General features: G+C 38.0%; 1 protein-coding gene across 3 annotated transcripts in view; it reads right to left on the bottom strand.

Annotated features, from left to right (window-relative positions):
- The window catches only part of LOC124621905 (conserved oligomeric Golgi complex subunit 1), a 136,785-nt gene that overhangs the window by 47,252 nt on the left and 69,298 nt on the right, over window positions 1-20,235 (bottom strand). For all 3 annotated transcript variants that reach the window (XM_047147403.1, XM_047147402.1, XM_047147404.1), the window contains exons 9-12: window positions 17,645-17,864; window positions 12,854-12,986; window positions 4,317-4,505; window positions 4,046-4,200 (exon numbers count right to left, since the gene is read on the bottom strand). In XM_047147403.1, coding sequence (XP_047003359.1) covers window positions 4,046-4,200; window positions 4,317-4,505; window positions 12,854-12,986; window positions 17,645-17,864 — 697 coding nt within the window. The remainder of the gene's footprint in view (window positions 1-4,045; window positions 4,201-4,316; window positions 4,506-12,853; window positions 12,987-17,644; window positions 17,865-20,235) is intronic.

The following is a 20,235-nucleotide window of genomic DNA, read 5'->3' as shown; positions in this document are numbered from 1 at the left end:
CTCTGGCGTCTCTGTTGACATCTTGTACTGCCAGACCTGAACACTGCCAGCAGAGTTTCAGCAAATTATCACTCTACTGAGAAGGAGAGCATTTTCCTGCCGGCGAATCAAATGCATTTCAGATTGAAGGAATATCTCAACATACTTTTCTCTTCCCACCAAATTCAATAATTATGAAAACCGCAGAATATTACGTTTGACTTTTGTGGCCACTCATAGTCATGCTACCCGTGTTGACAAAGCCACAGACAGAACTGCCACAGCACTTAGTGCAGAAGTAGAACCAAAAATAACTATTTGCACATCAGGGGAAGAATATCGGTGCACTCAATATAGGTTGACAGGTTTTGTTTTCCAATTGCTATACTGCTGGGTGCAGGCTCTCTACATTGGCAGATGGCTTAGAGCGTAAACTACCGAGAATTTTGACAGCCAGAGGGGAGAGAGCAGCGTGGGAAAACAAGCCCCACCTCCCTCGGGCAGGGCAGCAGCCTACAGAAAAAGCAGAGCTGACAAAATAGTCACAGGGATTGCTGATTTCTTCTGGTATTGTGAAGGTCATAATTGAAAGAGGTAATGAATCGGGATTAGCCTTTTCACTCATTTCAAAATAAGAAAAAGAACAATGAGCAAGGGAATTGGCTACTACGCAACTACTATGTGACGTTGGCAGAGCATTGTACATGAGGTAGTTCAGGGTGACTTCCAGCAGTATTTGATGCAAACATTGTTCGAAACACCTGCCACCTAAAACTGCCACCTTAAAAGTGTCTGTGTTATATCAACTTTTAAACTTTAGCTAGCAGCTCTTTGTTCTATGGTGCCAGTCCCATGCTTGTTGCATTATATGCAGAAGAAAACAAAGGCCATTGTGGGGAGAAAAAAACTACTGCAGTTTTTGGAAAAGCAAATGTCCCAGTCAAAAAGTTCACCAACATGCTAGTTGCATTACATGGCACGTTCCTTCTGTTGCCTACAACTGGCGTGGCACTGGACAATTGAATGTACTGATATGTGGTTGCCTTCATGTACTTTTTATTTATACACATTATCTTTTCAAATTGGCCTTCGCAATACCAGTAACGGATAATTGGTTACATTTTCAGATAAAGTCTGGTATGAAATAGCATCTATTAGGTAACTTCACATCTTTGCATTTTGACACAGAATTCGCATCTATATTTGCATTTATAGTAGAACGAAAATTTTTCAGGTCTCTACATATAATGTAGCAAAGAACTATTTTTCTAGGGCTACTTTTAACTGCAATAACTTTTTTAAAGTTTAATAGCTAAAAACTACCTTTTTGAGTTACTTCCTTGTCTAACTGTGTCATCACCGCATTGAACAAACACTTGGGAGTGGCACTGGCTGCTGTGTGATTGTGACCATGCCAAATTGTAATATTTAACCAACACATTTCGAACTCTCACTAATTATAGAATGAATAATAACAATGACTGACTTAACCACTATGTCACAATATTCTAGGGATGAGAGAGGTAAGTTTCTTCCTACACATACTTGGAGTAATATTCAAAGAGAATAATACTGTTCAACATGTTGCAAAAAGAAGTTTGCAAAAGATGCAAGGCTACTTGAACCTTTGTATGGAGTGCAGCTGAATTTCAGTGTGTTTAGTTTAAAGCACTGGAGTGTAGACAGTACTGTTGCTGCATGCATGTTAGTTAGTTATTTGCATGTTTCGTGGATCATAACTGTGACCTCTCCCTACGATTTAGAATGAATCAGTTTTACAATTCTACATCTACATCTATATCCATACTCCGCAAGCCACCTGACGGTGTGTGGCGGAGGGTACCTTGAGTACCTCTATCGGTTCTCCCTTCTATTCCATTCTCGTATTGTTCGTGGAAAGAAGGATTGTCGGTATGCCTCTGTGTGGGCTCTAACGCTTTCGCGATTACTAAATGATCCTGTAACGAAGCACGCTGCTCTCCGTTGGATCTTCTCTATATCTTCTATCAACCCTATCTGGTACATTGTTTCAGCAAAAAGTATGGAAACATGCTGAACACTTGCATGATTTCTTATTTTTTTATTTATGTCAATAAAGTGATTCACTACTTAACGTAGCTCATTTTCAGTCTATTATCACCCCCCCTCCCCTCCCCCCACACAAACGCATGCACGCACGCACGCACACACACACACACACACACACACACACACACACACACACACACACACACACACACACACACACACACACCCATACTAATACACATTCAGAACTACTTCTATTGAGTAAGAGTTATGAAGCTGGTATTATTTCACAAAAAAATATTGTTTTGCTTGCTGTGTCAAATTGGGATAAGATTCCATCCTCCATCTCTATCAGGAACTAAGACTGACTGTTGTAAGCCAGTGAGGCTCACACTTTTATACCCAAAGGATGGCATCCAATCGGCTGGACTACGTCAGTTTGACAACAAGAAAATGGCATGTACTGTCCATGTCCACAGATTTTGTTTCTGCCTCTATTCAGTGTTGCTTGCAGCACTATCCCTCATGTAAGATGGTAAACTGCAAGAAGTCATTCTCTGTGCTTTTTCTTTATGAAGTGCACATTTCCATGCATCGATAAGTGCGTAGCCAGTGTCTCTAATGAAATTATTTTCACAAAATCTAATTTCAACTGTTTCCCAATAGGTCAATGTGTGAGCAAATATTCTCCTTTGTTCAAAAAAGTCTTGTGCTTATTCAATAGGCTGTTCTCTGCAACCACTGATTCATCAAAATACCTACATTTAAGGTGGTGGTGATGCTCGCTGCAGCAATTAGCAACTGTCCATATGGACTGGCACATACAACTTTTGCCACACTCGCAGCGAATGTTATACATTCCTGGCACTTTCAGGCCTAGATTATCTTTAACTGATCACAACATTTCTTACATTGTTCTGGGTGGACAGAAGACTGGTCTGATTCATTAACCATTTAGGACTCTACCAATCATGCTAGTTGCTGCATTGCAGAATGGAAGTGCTGTGTATCGGTCATCTTGGCTCGTTTGAATGGCATCACATCTTGGTTCCTTTGACAGTGTTGATCTAATATTACAGATACGATACCCATTCTTTCTGAGCATCGTCATCAGACGGTTAATCTCAGAGACGACATGGTCCTTGTCTGAAATAGCCAGAGCTGTGTGTGCTAAAGTGTTCAGCACAACTCTCTTCTAAGCTGGAAAGTGAAAGCTATGCGCATTGAGATACAGATCTGTATGTGTCGGTTTTCTGTACACAGACTGGCTGAGTCATCCACCTGATTTCCGTTCAACCAGCACATATAAAAAAGATAACTTCCCGTCTTCCTCCACTTCCACTGTAAATATTATGTTATGATATACACCCTTCAAATGATCAGTGAAGTGCTGCGGCACCTCACTGCCATGCAGCCAGATTAAAAATATATCATCAATGTTCTGAAGAAGCATGACAGCAGGAAGGGTGCACTGTTCAGTGCTCATTCTTCAAAATCCTACATGAAAAAAAAAATTAGCTATGCCTAGTGACACTGGTGAACCATGGCTATTCCATCAATCATTTCTTAATAATTTCCACCATACAAGAAGTAAGCGCTCATCAGTGTGCACTGGAATAATTTTGAAGGACAAGCATCGAACAATGCCTTTAATCAAAGGCAAGATATTAAATAAATAACAAAAAAAAAAAACTGGAAAAAACATATAAACTGTTATTCAATAAAGTGTCAATTTCCTTAGGAACCACACTACAAATGAATTCCATCCTCCACCCTGTTACTTCGTGAAACAGATGGCCCATGTTCTCGATGCCTGAAATTCTATGCAGTTCTTCTGAAGCTCTGTCAATTTCATCAAGATTTTAATACCTACAATTACACTTAAAATAGATCAAACAATGTTAATTATTCTGATTAAAACTTTTACCCTTCTTGCACGTTCAGGCAGCCTTTGAAGAAATACAAATGGTGACAAAGAAATGTGTCAATCCTAAAGTGTGTTTGAAAACATAAGAAGCCTGATAATTAAAATAGCTACCTAGGCAATGTGTGCGGAGCCACGGCATTTACTTCATGGCAAACATTGTTCAGTAATGTCTGCAATGGGAGGCTCGGCTGGGAAGGCACTCTGATTTTTGACTGGACTCTATGTCCTCCCTCTCCTTCCTCTTCGATTGTCACAACATCCCATTGCTAAAATAAAAAATAAAAAAGAAAAAAAGAAAAAAAATTTAAAAAAATCTATTTCAGCAAACCAATCTTACTGAGGTCAAAGTAAAGTACACCAAATAAAATGTTTACAAACTCACAGGCATGAGGCACATCAATTTTTCCAAGTTTGTGGGAAAGAACAAAGTGTCACCCACGAGTTTCTGTATTCTTTTTGAAGAACATTCCTTCCACCTGTTCCACAATAGTAGACTTTCTTGTTTCAACAAATTGCACACTTCTTGCCATGGTGTTACTTCCTGTGGGCCATCTGACGAGTGCACAGATATCTGGGAAAGAAAAAAAATATGAACCAGCCTCATTAATTGGCTCTAAACACAATATTCAACTACTGCAACAACAGAGAATATATTGCAACTGATTTCGGTTCTCGATTTCTTTACAAGAGCATATTGGGTATGACCATTTTCTTAGGCACACAGATAGAACACACTAGTAACAAATAACCAAAAAATACCTTTTTGCAGCTATCTGCTTTTAAATAAAAGTATTTTTTGATTTAGTCTGTTAAATAGCCAATCCCTAATTTACCAAGTACACGTAACAAACCTGTGCAGTATACTTTAACACTACATTCAAAACAAAAGTATAAGTCTTCCAATTACTTCATTAGAGAACCGAATTGGTTGGATTAAGGACCCTAACTATGAGGTCCCAGTCAACGCTCTCTGCATTCAAAACTGTTTCAGGTGATGAAGGCCAGGCACTGGTGCTCATATGCACGGAGGCAGACTACCCTCTATGCCGCCCCCCCCCCCCCTCCTCTGCATCAACATGAGATGTGTGTAAAACAATGATCTAATGAATAAGATTGTTCTAATATCAATGCAAACAATCAATTTTTGAAAATATAAGCAATTGGATGGATAAAAAAATCTAGTCACCAATCAGTGGCAGAACACATATATAAAAATTGTATTACAATCTGCTAGCTTTCAGAGCCAGTAGCTCCTTCTTCTGGTAGAAGGTTTGAAGGGGAAGGGAGAGGGGTGAAGGAAAAGGACTGATGAGGTTAAGGAAAAGGGGCCAGTAAAAGAAGTACTCTTTTCAATTAATTCTACAAAAACTTCCTGACAGAATTTAGCGCAAATAAATCTGAAAACATAGATTACTGTTCTTACATGTTCTGTAAAAAAACCTGGTAGGGAAAGAGACTTTATTAATATATAAACATGTGCACACCATAGTTGACCAAACCGTGAACATCAGGTGATTTACAATAAAACTGCAGCGCTATGACTGACAATACAAGTTTAGATTTTATGATACTTGGTAATGATTATAATACTGCCCCGTCAAAAAAATTTGTGCAGTCACAAATTTTTGTATTGTGGTACGTGGACGTGTCATGAACAACATACTGAAAATCCTGACCTGTAGGGTGTGACCACTGAGGTGGGGGAGATGTTTAAAGGTAGCTTTTTTACGTTTTTCTTCAATAACTTGAAATCGTGGCTTCTAGCAAAAATGTTTACCAGTACAAAATTTAAGTACACTGGATTTCCTACAATAAAGGTCCTATTCACTTTTTCTCTAGGACCAATAGTTTCCACGTTACAAGGGGTGGAAAAATAGCAAATTTATGTAAACAATGTTTTAATGGTATATAATTAATGTTAACTTTTAAATGAAGTTGATTAAGACCAAATATTGAATGGGTATAACTTATTTGCATATAGAAGAACAGTACTGAAGGATAAATTTTGTTCTGGGGATGTGACAGGTGGCAGCAGGTTAGGGTAGGGTTTGAGGGGGGGGCTGGGGCGGTGGCAGTGGAGGGTAGAAGGCGAAGGCATGATGAGGAATGACGTCAAGCACTTCGCACTTCCCTTCTTTATGTGTCTGCAAAATGAAGAGCGAGTTAGTGAGTCCTCACTCTACCCACCCCATCACGTCGCAAGAAGCAACTACAGCATGTTTCACCAAGTTACACCAATACTTCCACAGTGCACCTCGTAAATCACTGGTGATGCAGTGTGCCGACACACCTGGAGACTTTTGATATTTCACAAAATGTGTTGCATGATGACACGTGTTACAAGTGTTTATTTTCCACAAATCCATTAACACTAAATGGAATACAGATATTAGTAATTAACAGAACTACACATACGAACAGAATCTACGTACATCTCTGCACACCACCTTGCACTGGTAAGCAGGAAACTAATTGCTGGGCAACTGTACACTTGTTGCGGCTCTCTTTGGGAAAGGCCGAAAAGGAGGAATCATATGTTCAATGGTTTGCAGCACGTGCCATAGTATGTGTACAAATGGTGAACCGTTGCTCGCTCTGCAAGATGACAACGATGATGATGATGATTATTATTATTATTATACAGTTGTTGAATTTCAAATGTAAAAATTGAAGATAAGATGTTGTTTTATAACAACCAATGTATGTTTTCTGTTATTTCCAAGTTCACTGGTCATTAAACATTAATTTGAACCATTAAAACAATGTTTTTTAAAAATTGTGGCTTTTACACCCCTTGTAACATGGAAACTACTAGTCTTACAGAAATAATTAATAGGAGCTTTTTTTGTAGGAAATTCACTGTACTTTAATTTTGTACTGGGAAACAGTTTCACTAGAAGCCATGGTTTTCAAGTTATTCAAGAAAAACGTGGAGAAGTGTCATTTAAATGCACCCTCTCCCCACCCCAACGCTCATACCCTACAGGTCAGGATTTTTAGTATGTTGTTCATAACATTTCGCCCTACCATTGTATAAAAATTTGCCACCACACGAATTTTTTCCCCTAATTTCCCTTCTTTGGCTGGACTACATAACAACACCAATACAATATGCTTAAGCTGCAAATGAACAACTCCTTATAGTGAGTCAAAACTGACAATGCTGAGATGCAATGGTCACATATGTTAATTTGATATCACCAACTATTCTTCAAATTATGAGAAAGTTGCACAACAAAAAAACAAAAATATTAACACCTTCAGTAACAGAGGAAACAAAAATAAGCAGTGTCACACACTGATCTGAAGCGAGTAAAAGAAGTTATATGGGAAACAGTGAGAGGACATAAGAAAGGAAAATAAGAAGTTAAGGCTTAATGTCCTATCAAACGCACAGAATTAGAGGCTGAGTAGAAGCTTGGATTGGCAGAAGTATGGGGAAGGAAATCGATTGTGTCCTTTTCACAGGAACTATCTTAGCATATGCCTTAACTAATTTAGGAAAACCAACAAAAACTTAAATCTGCATGGCCAGGTTGGGATATGAATTGCCATCAGCTTGAAAGCAAGTTCAGTATCTTACCACTACAACACTTTGCTCAGTAACACAATAAAGAATGCGGAATTGGCAATGTAGCATGTACTACAGAGGAGACCAGAAGAGAGATGCTGAGGGAGCATTACAATCGACACACACTGGATGACACTTCACGTGTGAAGTTCCTAGGCACATTTAATCTGCACATGGGATTACGCAACTAAGGTCAAAGGAGCATGCAATAAAATTATTATGTATATGTGACGATTGGAAATCATCTTAAAGAGGCCTCTTCAGGGACCTTAGCATTCTTACACTTACATGTCACTATATATACTTTTTAATGGTATCCATAGTTGGTAAACAGAATGAAATTTGGATGACGTAAAATTCAAAACCATGACATGAGAAGTAGAACTGATTTCCATGCAGACCTTGTGTTCCTGCCTGTGGTTCATAATTGAATTTTATGCGCCAGTGCAAAAATATGTAACACACTGACAATAGCCCTCAGACAGGAAATTCAAAATCTCCGATATTCAGACAAAACATACAAGAATAGCTTATTAGCTTTTCTTTCTAGGATTTATCAGTTTTTGGGCTCAGGGATGTAAATTCTAGTTAATATCAAATCCAAAAAGGTTTCAACTTCCCCAACATGTAAACTGCTAATATCTTTTCTAAAATCAGTTGATAGATAAACTTATAAGCCAAAATGTTACGACCATCTGCTTAATGGCATAGAATACAGCAGTGATTCTGCAGGGCATAGACTTGACAAGATCTTGATAAGTTTCTGGAGGTATGTGGCACCAGATGTCTACGTACGGGTAACGCAATGCACATAAATTATGGACCGGTGAGCTGTGTACATGGAGCTGGCACCTGATAGCTTCCCGATGTCTGTTCCATCAGGTCCAGATCAGGCAAATTTGGTGACAAAGACATTAACATGAGTTCACTACCATATTCCTTAATTCACTGCAGTATGATTCAGGACTCACGACATGAACATTATCGTGTTGGAAAATACCATCAGTATCGAGATATACATAAAGCATAAAGGGATGCAGGTAGTCCACAATTATGTTCATATAGTCCTCAGCGATACAGATGGCTGTACCGTAGGTGCAACCACAACGGAGGGGTATCTGTTGAGAGGCCAGACAAACATGTGGTTCCTGAAGAGGGGCAGCAGCCGTTTCAGTAGTTGCAGGGGCAACAGTCTGGATGATTGACTGATCTGGCCTTGTAACATTAACCAAAACGGCCTTGCTGTGCTGGTACTGCGAACGACTGAAAGCAAGGGGAAACTACAGCCGTAATTTTTCCCGAGGAAATGCAGCTTTACTGTATGATTAAATGATGATGGCGTCCTCTTGCGTAAAAAATTCCGGAGGTAAACTAGTCCCCCATTCGGATCTCCGGGCGGGGACTACTCAAGAGGACGTCGTTATCAGGAGAAAGAAAACTGGCGTTCTACGGATCGGAGCGTGGAATGTCAGATCCCTTAATCGGGCAGGTAGGTTAGAAAATTTAAAAAGGGAAATGGATAGATTAAAGTTAGATATAGTGGGAATTAGTGAAGTTCGGTGGCAGGAGGAACAAGACTTTTGGTCAGGTGAATACAGGTTATAAATACAAAATCAAATAGGGGTAATGCAGGAGTAGGTTTAATAATGAATAGGAAAATAGGAATGTGGGTAAGCTACTACAAACAGCATAGTGAACGCATTATTGTGGCCAAGATAGATACGAAGCCCATGCCAACTACAGTAGTACAAGTTTATATGCCAACTAGCTCTGCAGATGATGAAGAAATAGATGAAATGTATGACGAGATAAAAGAAATTACTCAGGTAGTGAAGGGAGACGAAAATTTAATAGTCATGGGTGACTGGAATTCGTCAGTAGGAAAAGGGAAAGAAGGAAACATAGTAGGAGAATATGGATTGGGGGGAAGAAATGAAAGAGGGAGCCGCCTTGTAGAATTTTGCACAGAGCATGACTTAATCATAGCTAACACTTGATTCAAGAATCATAAAAGAAGGTTGTATACCTGGAAGAATCCTGGAGATACTAAAAGGTATCAGATAGATTATATAATGGTAAGACAGAGATTTAGGAACCAGGTTTTAAATTGTAAGACATTTCCAGGGGCAGATGTGGATTCTGACCACAATCTATTGGTTATGAACTGCAGATTGAAACTGAAGAAACTGCAAACAGGTGGGAATTTAAGGAGTTGGGACCTAGATAAACTGAAAGAACCAGAGGTTGTAGAGTGTTTCAGGGAGAGCATAAGGGAACAATTGACAGGAATGGGGGAAAGAAATACAGTAGAAGAAGAATGGGTAGCTCTGAGGGATGAAGTAGTGAAGGCAGCAGAGGATCAAGTAGCTAAAAATATGAGGGCTAATATAAATCCTTGGGTAACAGAAGAAATATTGAATTTAATTGATGGAAGGAGAAAATATAAAAATGCAGTAAATGAAGCAGGCAAAAAGGAATACAAACGTCTCAAAAATGAGATCGACAGGAAGTGCAAAATGGCTAAGCAGGGATGGCTAGAGGACAAATGTAAGGATGTAGAGGCTTGTCTCACTAGGGGTAAGATAGATACTGCCTACAGGAAAATTAGAGAGACCTTTGGAAAAAAGAGAACCACTTGTTTGAATATCAAGAACTCAGATGGAAACCCAGTTCTAAGCAAAGAAGGGAAAGCAGAAAGGTGGAAGGAGTATATAGAGGGTTTATGCAAGGGCGATGTGCTTGAGGACAATATTATGGAAATGGAAGAGGATGTAGATGAAGACGAAATGGGAGATAAGATACTGCGTGAAGAGTTTGACAAAGCACTGAAAGACCTGAGTCGAAACAAGGCCCCGGGAGTAGACAACATTCCATTAGAACTACTGATGGCCTTGGGAGAGCCAGTCCCGACAAAACTCTACCATCTGGTGAGCAAGATGTATGAGACAAGCGAAATACCCTCAGACTTCAAGAAGAATATAATAATTCCAATCCCAAAGAAAGCAGGTGTTGACAGATGTGAAAATTACCGAACTATCAGTTTAATAAGTCACAGCTGCAAAATACTAATGCGAATTCTTTACAGACGAATGGAAAAACTGGTAGAAGCGGACCTCAGGGAAGATCAGTTTGGATTTCGCAGAAATGTTGGAACACGTGAGCCAATACTAACCTTACGACTTATCTTAGAAGAAAGGTTAAGGAAAGGCAAACCTACGTTTCTAGCGTTTGTAGACTTAGAGAAAGCTTTTGACAATGTTAACTGGAATACTCTCTTTCAAATTCTGAAGGTGGCAGGGGTAAAATACAGGGAGCGAAAGGCTATTTACAATTTGTACAGAAACCAGATGGCAGTTATAAGAGTCGAGGGGCATGAAAGGGAAGCAGTGGTTGGGAAAGGAGTGAGACAGGGTTGTAGCCTCTCCCCGATGTTATTCAATCTGCATATTGAGCAAGCAGTAAAGGAAGCAAAAGAAAAATTCGGAGTAGGTATTAAAATTCATGGAGAAGCAGTAAAAACTTTGAGGTTCGCCGATGACATTGTAATTCTGTCAGAGACAGCAAAGGACTTGGAAGAACAGTTGAACGGAATGGACAGTGTCTTGAAAGGAGGATATAAGATGAACATCAACAAAAGCAAAACGAGGATAATGGAATGTAGTCAAATTAAATCGGGTGATGCTGAGGGAATTATATTAGAAAATGAGACACTTAAAGTAGTAAAGAAGTTTTGCTATTTAGGGAGTAAAATAACTGATGATGGTCGAAGTAGAGAGGATATAAAATGTAGACTGGCAATCGCAAGGAAATCGTTTCTGAAGAAGAGAAATTTGTTAACGTCGAGTATAGGCTTAAGTGTCAGGAAGTCGTTTCTGAAAGTATTTGTATGGAGTGTAGCCATGTATGGAAGTGAAACATGGAGGATAACTAGTTTGGACAAGAAGAGAATAGAGCTTTTGAAATGTGGTGCTACAGAAGAATGCTGAAGATTAGATGGGTAGATCACATAGCTAATGAGGAGGTGTTGAATAGGATTGGGGAGAAGAGAAGTTTGTGGCACAGCTTGACTAGAAGAAGGGTCGGTTGGTAGGACATGTTTTGAGGCATCAAGGGATCACAAATTTAGCATTGGAGGGCAGCGTGGAGGGTAAAAATCGTAGAGGGAGACCAAGAGATGAATACACTAAGCAGATTCAGAAGGATGTAGGTTGCAGTAGGTACTGGGAGATGAAGAAACTTGCACAGGATAGAGTAGCATGGAGAGCTGCATCAAACCAGTCTCAGGACTGAAGACCACAACAACAACAACAACAACAACAACAGTCCACAGCTGTCATGTTGCCTTTGATTACTACCACTTCCATAGATGCCCATTTGAATGTACCTCATAGTGTAATACCGCCACCACAGGCCAGCGTCCATGGCACAGTGCATGTTTCTAGCACTCACTCACCTGGATGATGGTGTATCAAGATATGACCATCAACCTGGTGTAACAAGAAATGTAGGCGACATATTTCCCTGGATCTACTGCCAACGTTAATGATCACAGGCCCAATACATTAGTAACTGACAATGTTGCTGGGTCAACATAGGCCAATGCAGGGGTTGTCAGCTGTGGTGTCCCATGTTCAACAATGTGTGCTGAATAGTGTGCTCTGAAGCACTTGTGCTTGCATTAGAAAATGTAAACTGTCATCTGATCTGCCCTGTTTTACACAGTGGGTAAGCCTCCGGGCACCATCATAGGTCGCTGTGTTGCTTACTTGCAGTTTCATTGTTCTTCAACCACTTTCTATAGATGCTCACGATAGTGGCACACAGATAAGCTATCAGCATCACTGTTTCTAAGATGCTTAATCCCAGGCACCCGGCATAACAAAGTTGCTTATGTTAGAGGATTTCCCCATTTGCAGCTCATATTGTGGCTAGAATTATTCCTCACCCATCTCTGCTTCACTTATATTGTTCCCTTGTCACATCATGTGGTCACAACACCATTAACTTGCATTCAATCTCACAGTGGGTAGTAGTCATTATGTTTCAGAACATGAGTGTTTATTTTTTATATAGCTACTTCTTCATTAATATACTTAATATCATAATTTCTCAAACATAAAGAAACTTCATTAAGAAGAAGCTCCGACAATTGACAATGTGAGTAGGTTAATAGTAGTTGTAACTGATAGTTAGAATATTTTACACAAGAAAACTACAAAAACTGCATCTGTCTGTTAATGTATAGCTTCTCTCTTTCACATCTCTGAAGTTTCTCGCCTGTAAACATGAGAAACTTGGATATTTGAATAAATGAATTTATACATTTGCAAAATGTCTGACTAGCTCACCCGATAGCTTTGAGGCATCAAACACTGCTGTAAGTGTGGGCAGAGATCACACATAGCTTGTAGGAATCGTGCCAGGAGCAATGGATTCCCATCACTATCATTGGACTGTTTCTCCAGAACGTAATTCACCAGCCTATGAAGAAAGTGAACAGTTTTAATGATTGTTACTCTTTCAAATTGTCTCATACTGTTATTTTCACAAGAACAATGGAATACTAAGAAGGAGACATCTCCAGTAGTGGGATCAACTTTTTGAAACAATGTGTAAGGTGATGTTGTTTAAGGGCCAAGGAATCAGACCCAGCAGCCATTCACACTGATGGGTCCTCATTTGTGAGCAATCAATGAAAAATAATTCCGGAATTTTGCTTGATGCTCTATAGCTTTAAAACTGTAACAATTTACAGAAAGGTTGCATAGTGCAATGATTAAGTTACTGACCTCACAAGCAAAAGGATATGGGTTTGAATCTTGTCGGGCGCATTGAAATTTAAAAAAAACATGTATCAAAATGACTCTGATCATTTTTTTAATTCAATTAATTGGTTTACATGTCATTTCCTTTGCCACGTCATATTAGTCATCATGTGAAATACACCATTTTTCTTCCTATCAGGTTTTTTCCACTTGGAATCCTCATTCATGTATGAACTATGATTTAATTTCTTTCATTTAGTTGCATTTTTGTTCACATTACTGCATTTATCATTTCTATTTCTCATTTTACTTGAATCTTGTATTACTTATAATCCCTGTTCTTTTGTTTAAATCATCATCCACATTATTTTGTCCATAGTGCAATAAGATTTATGTTCTAAAAGTTTGTATGACAATTGTCATCCAAAGAGATGTACATCTTGTAACAAAAAAATACGTTCTTCACACCACCGCACAGTCAATGTAAATAGATTTTGTCTTTTGTTTTTTAACTGACAGATAGGCATTTTCCAATGTCTAAACACTATGATAGTTAAATAAAAATAATTAAATTCACATTCACAAAGATTCCAAGCGGTAAAAGAATGACAGGAAGATAAAATAAGAGCAACTGAAGAATTTAAAACATTAATTAAAATGACATGACAAAGGAACACAAATAAAAAAAACTGAATGTAAACCAATTAACTGGATGAAAATAGTGATCAAAGTTATTGAAATAACAATTTAAAAATTAAAAAAATTCAATGTACCTGATGAGATTTGAACCAACAGCCTTTTTGCATGTGAGATCATACATTAACCATTACCTGAAGCAATCATTGTGTAAATTGCTGCTATTGTTAAAGCTATAGAGCATCACACAAAATCCTGAAATTTTTTTCAGCATTTACTTGCAAAGGCAAGGGTCCAAAGGGGTGGATGGCTGCAGGGTGTGATTCCTTGGACCATAACCTATATCACCATACAGATTGTTTCAAATAGTTGATCTCACTGCTGGGGACCTCTCCCTGTAAGTCAGCTACAGAAGCTTTCATCAGTAAGTATGACCATGGGTGAATTAATCTAAGACAACAAATGTGACACTCAATATGTATTACAAATTTTCATATTATCCAGTCTAAATGCAGTGAGGGGATGGAAATTTGTGAATTTATAGCCTAATGAGACTTGGTAAGGTTAAAACAGTCCATGTGACTAGGTAAATTTCTCATCGCATTAATTCATTACATTCTTGTCAAGTCTAGATCCACACTATGCAGACATCATGACACAATATATTAGCAGCCCATCACCTTCACGTGAGAATGCTGTTTGCCAAATCTCACCAAAAATTGGTTCTTTCTGTGAACAGTGGCTGTTTTATACAGCACAGAGAACAAAAGCGCCTACGAAAGAAATTGTCATTGCTACCCCATAACACAAAGTGAATGTACAGCACCTCAGTTTGAATGTTACAACAATTTGTAATTGAAACTTCTGAGTGTTCTTATTGGCAAAACACTTTCACGCCTATGTGCACAGTTCCTTTTCTTTTGCAATCCAGGCAGTTTTTTATATTCAATTAGCTCAGAAGAATAATCACTATGTGTTGTTTTATTCTCTGCAAAGTAGCCAATAAGAAGGTAAACTTTATTTCCCAGAAACTTTTGGAAGACGACTGACTTTGGATTTTTCGGCCCAGGGCCATTAATTTCCACCCACTTCTTTGACTGTTGTTTCTTTTCTGAAATGTTGAAGGGGATCTACAACTGGTTCTCAGTAACAATTTGACACACAAAATCAGTTACAATTCTTCATAAAATGGTGCCAATTTATCAACAAATTTTTTTTTTCAAACTTTATTTTGTTCGATATTCATAACAAATAGTTTTTATTTATTTTATTTTTTTTTTTTTACATATGACTATTGTGAAGCTATTTCATATTTCATTAATCACCAATCATTCAATACTGTATTGTGAACTATCCAGTTATTTTTCCATCTGTGATTATTCACTGATGTGCAAAACTTAGGGACAAAAGTGACTCTTGCATGACATCTTACTGCCAAGTTATATAGATTGAAGAAACTTGGGCTATACATAGAAAGAACTGCTACATTATAATACAGGAGGCAACTGAAAGAAATATGCAGAGAGATAAAAAGAAACCACACTTTTATTCAAAAATAATAATTACACTAAAACCACAGTGATCTGTAATGATCCCCTGGGCATTACAAATGGCAGGACATGGATCTTACTAGGGTACCTAATCACCATGGATCACAATGCAGGCTCTGCAATGTGCTCTCATGCTGGCCACTGTGCCAAAGATGGGCAGCATCACTGAAGTAGAAATGTAGGGTGGCTCATGTGACTGGAGCAGATATTTATGTGGAAGGAGAAGAAAAACAGTTATTCATGGGCTCAGACAGCACGGTCCTCACTCTCAACTGTGGTGCTCACCACACTACAAAGTCAGTAAAAGCAGCAGTGGCAGTAGTAGTAGTAGTAGTAGTAGTAGTAGTAGTTGTTGTTGTTGTAGCGCATTCCATTCCTCCACCAGAGCAGTTGGATGATGTTATGTGGATGTGCTGCAATATGTCACCACAATACACCCCATAAATGCTTGATGGGATCCAAAGTGGGGTAAGGGTAGCCCTGTCCACTTGCTGAATGTCTTCTCATCGCACGAGCTCCTCCACCAGTGTGCTGTTCAATGTGGTCATACATTGTTGTATATAAAAATGAAATCAGGACCGAATGCATACCCAAAAAAGATGCACATGAGCAAGGAATACAGTATCACAATAACGCAGACCTGTGAGTGTAGCTTGTTCAAAGATTTGGAGGTCAGTACACTTGTGCAACATTACACCTCTCCACACCATAACACCTGGAGCACACAAACGATCATGTTCAATAATGTTCCCAGTTGCATTGTGGGTTCCCACCTCTCGGCATATGAGGGTATGTCCAAAATTGCTGCTTAAACTGAATCTGCTCTCATTTGAGAAGAGCATGCGACCCCACTCCTTCTTGGTCCAGTCTATACACTCTTGGCACCATTGCAAACAGTGTCACTGTTGTGTGGATCTCAACGGAAAACAAAGACTGGTTATCAGGCAAAGAGACCACCCTCATACAGTTGACATGCGACAATGGGGCTGAGAATGCATGTTTTGCAGGCCTGTTAAAAGTGGTTGCAATTGCACCTGATGTTTGTTGTGAATACTTTCTTGCCTGTTGCACAATGTATCAGTCACCTGTTGTGTTGTTGATCATGGTCGATCACATCCTCTACCTTGGCCAGCAGTGCCTGTGGTTTGGAATGCTCCCCATATACCTGAAACAATGCTGTGAGCAATACCAAACTTCCAGGCTACAATTGTCACACTACCTCCTCCTTCCAGTTTACTGACGATTCTTCCCAGAGTAATTGTCCAAATGTTGCCTCCGAGCCATGTTGTAATGAAGTACATCACCACAGTGTAATGTAACTGCTTGCTGTCTGTTCTCATTCCTTCACTACCTCATATTGTGAAGCCACCCTCATTTGGCTGTATAGTCATGTTGATCTCACACTACATGATGCCCAGTTTTCTGTGCATGACTGGGAGACCTCTGGCAACATGCTCCTGCTCTTTCACTCATTTCCACCAAGTTTGTTAATATGTTATGTTATTTTATATACCACATCCTTAAGTTTTGAAGAGCATGCAGTTTAAGTGTGACCTTAATGTAGGTCTTATTCGACATATGTACATTTATATTCAAGCATTCATTCTTAATTGTAGTAAATGGAACAACACACATCTAATAAAGCTTCATCCACTTTGGATGAATTTAACTTGTTTATAAGAATCCAGAACAAAAAATATAGTATCAGCATGGTATTCTACTGTATCCATTCGAACAAACTGCATTGAACTACTTGAAAAAACAGTATAAATGAAACTACTACACAGAGCAAGATGACATTTGACAAACACTATTCTGCACTCTGTACCAACATAACAAACACAATATTTCAACAATTCAAAACCATAACAACAACTTTCTACTTCATCCTCATAAATGAAAACACATCACCTGTACAAGCACGCAGAGAAATGATTTAATCTGAGATAAGTAAGGCTGCTCACATTTGACAACAATCTTAGTAACTTTTCAATGCACAGCAGTCGCCACTGTGAGTTGAAAACATTTGTTTTCTTCCAGAAGAACACTGTAACTAATGTGTGTGTATATGGTTTTTCTTGATCCATTAATGTGTTCTTTTGTCAAGAAGACAGAGTAAACGAAAATTCTTTATGTCAAAAGGAACTTAAATTCTTGCAAAAAGTTTAGAGTGATAACAGGAACTTACTGCTTCATGTTGTCCAGACTACATTTCTGAAGATGCTCTTGCAGTTTTTTTCTATCAGAATGCTCTTCAGAAGATTCAGCAAAACTCTTTGAAATGCTCGTACTGTCACGATCCTCTATGTAATGGTTCAGATCCTTCAATAGTCCCTCCAGTTGAGAATCAAACTCTGAGCACAGTTTCTCAATACGAGGAGAGTAACCTTTTGCCTTCATTAACAATCCTATAAAAAGTTGGAAAAAAGTTAAAACATTTAAATACCTTAGTAAGGTGTAATGGGTATGATAATACAAGTTTTGTTTTAATTTGTAAACAGCAATATATTTCTACTAAGGATAAGTCAAGCATTACATAAAAAATGCCACCTGAACAATATAAGACAAATAAAGAAAAATCTGTCGGCTGAAGGTATTCAAGCCATGCACTAACAGGTCTTTCAGCTGAAATTTCTAAAATGTCCCTTACTTTCAATAACATATAATTTTTTATGGAACACCTTTGGCATCACAGCAACTGATCATGAAACACCAATACTGACACAGTTAAATGGTTTCTTTATTTTCTGGTTGGTAGTTTCAGCTATACCATCTTCAGACCAGATCATTTCGTTTACACAGCTGAAGAGTGCCAAGCACACAGTATTCTATTTTAATGCTGCCTGCACCACCACCTCAATAATATTCTGGTCTGAAGATGGTGTAGCTAAAAGTAGTAATCAGAAAATAAAGTGTTTCCTGGGATACATCACGATTAGTTTTTGATTTTCAGCTTAAAGATAGTTTCAAACAATGTGCTCACTAACTGAATTAATGGATGATTGGTTCTGTTGCTCATCAGGCATCTGCCTGGCCTCTGAAGTTGTAGGATAAGCCTGCGACAGAACTCAAATTTGCAGTGCTAGGTGTATAAATTGGGTAGGTCTTGGACCTGGGTTAATCCATACCAAGTGGTCCAGCACTGTTTGCTTGACCATCTTAGAAAAATTTTATATTTGCTGGGTGAATCCCCCAATGTTTTGTAGCCACAAAAATATTTTTTTAAAAATTATTGTTTATTGTTTTGAAATGGTGGCCATATTTGTTCCAGGCCACATGCGTTTTTTCGTGTTTGCAAGTATGTACATTTTTTACAAGTAATCAGTAGTGGATTGTCCTAAGCCTTTCAGATAAAATACATTTAGTTCACCACACACTGGGCTACAAATTATCATCATTATCACTTAGCTGAATATATTCTTTAATATATTTTTAATAGTTCAAAGTTATCAGCACAAATTAAAAAAAACTCAATTTTTGAAATGTAGTTTTCCAAAGAAAGATTAATTTCTCAGCTTTAATATTTTTTCTGATATTACACTGTATAGTATGGTTACTTTTTATAGAGTATCAACGGTGAGCAGCTTACACAAAAAAATACACTATTTTTAAAAAAATGATTTTTTTTTAAATTTTTCCATTTTGTGGCCTGCAATATCTTTGTTGGGGACCAGATAAAAATCTGAAAATTTCACAGTTAATAGACCTTTACGAAATCAAACTTCATTATAAATTACAACTTTGAGATTCAATTGGAAGTTATCAAAAAAAGATTACAAGCACGAATCAAAAATATGTTTTTTAACATCTGTGATATTTGGTAGGCTAATCAAATAACTTATACCAATTGCATAATGTAACACACCACATTACACTAGCTAATGATTATTTGTCAAAATAATGCTGTGGTAATTTCTTCAGCAGGCTAACAATTGCATCTGCAAGCCTATACAAGTTTGAGTGTTGCTTCCCCCTTACACCAACAATTGTCTACTCACTCTTATTTAGCTAGAAGTTCTTGAAGTGTGCAATTGAAAAATGGTGTTTCAGTGTTCTCTTGGTGTTATTATTAATGAACTATGTCATAAAAGTGTGTATGGGGTGTATCCTAAAGACATTACTTTAATTTAAGATTACAGTGAAGAAGAAAAGTGTTGTTTTACTTACAAGTCAGCCCAGAGGTCAAATCAACATGCATGTACCATGAAATGAAATACTTAAAAAAATTTCATCACCTTTTTGGTCAGTCTTGCATGGACCCTTTTGAGAAACACAAGAAACTTATAACAAAAGGTCTGCGAGAAATAACATTTGATAATTATTCTAAAAATAAAAGCCCTTTTGTCAATCTCATACCAGGAAAATCATTGTGTCCAACATGTTGTTCTAAGATATTTGTAATTCACAAGAGAAAGGATTGTGAAACCTCAGATACAGAATTTTGTTACTTATCAGCAACCATTAAAAAAGTAGATACAGCTTGTGAAATCCTGGGTATAACACCTACTAGTAAAATTAGAAAACTAAGTCAAGACAAAGGACCAAGTGCCTTGAATACAAAAACTGAGAAAGTGGCAGCTACAGTCAAAAAGAATTTGGAAGTTTCATTTCAAAATACAATATGTACTAAAACAAATGGAAGTTCTAAAACTTCACCACCAACTGAATATGATGATGCGATGAAAAACTAAAAACTAAATGCAATACTTCAAACAAAGAGGACAAAATTAAGATTGTCAGTTTACTGCCGAATTCTGGGAGTCGAGCAAAAGTTAGTGA

This window comes from Schistocerca americana, chromosome 7 (genome assembly GCF_021461395.2).
Source record: "Schistocerca americana isolate TAMUIC-IGC-003095 chromosome 7, iqSchAmer2.1, whole genome shotgun sequence".
NCBI lineage: Eukaryota > Metazoa > Arthropoda > Insecta > Orthoptera > Acrididae > Schistocerca > Schistocerca americana.
The sequence above is the reverse complement of the archived record's forward strand: the minus strand, read 5'-3'. Positions and strand labels throughout refer to the sequence as shown.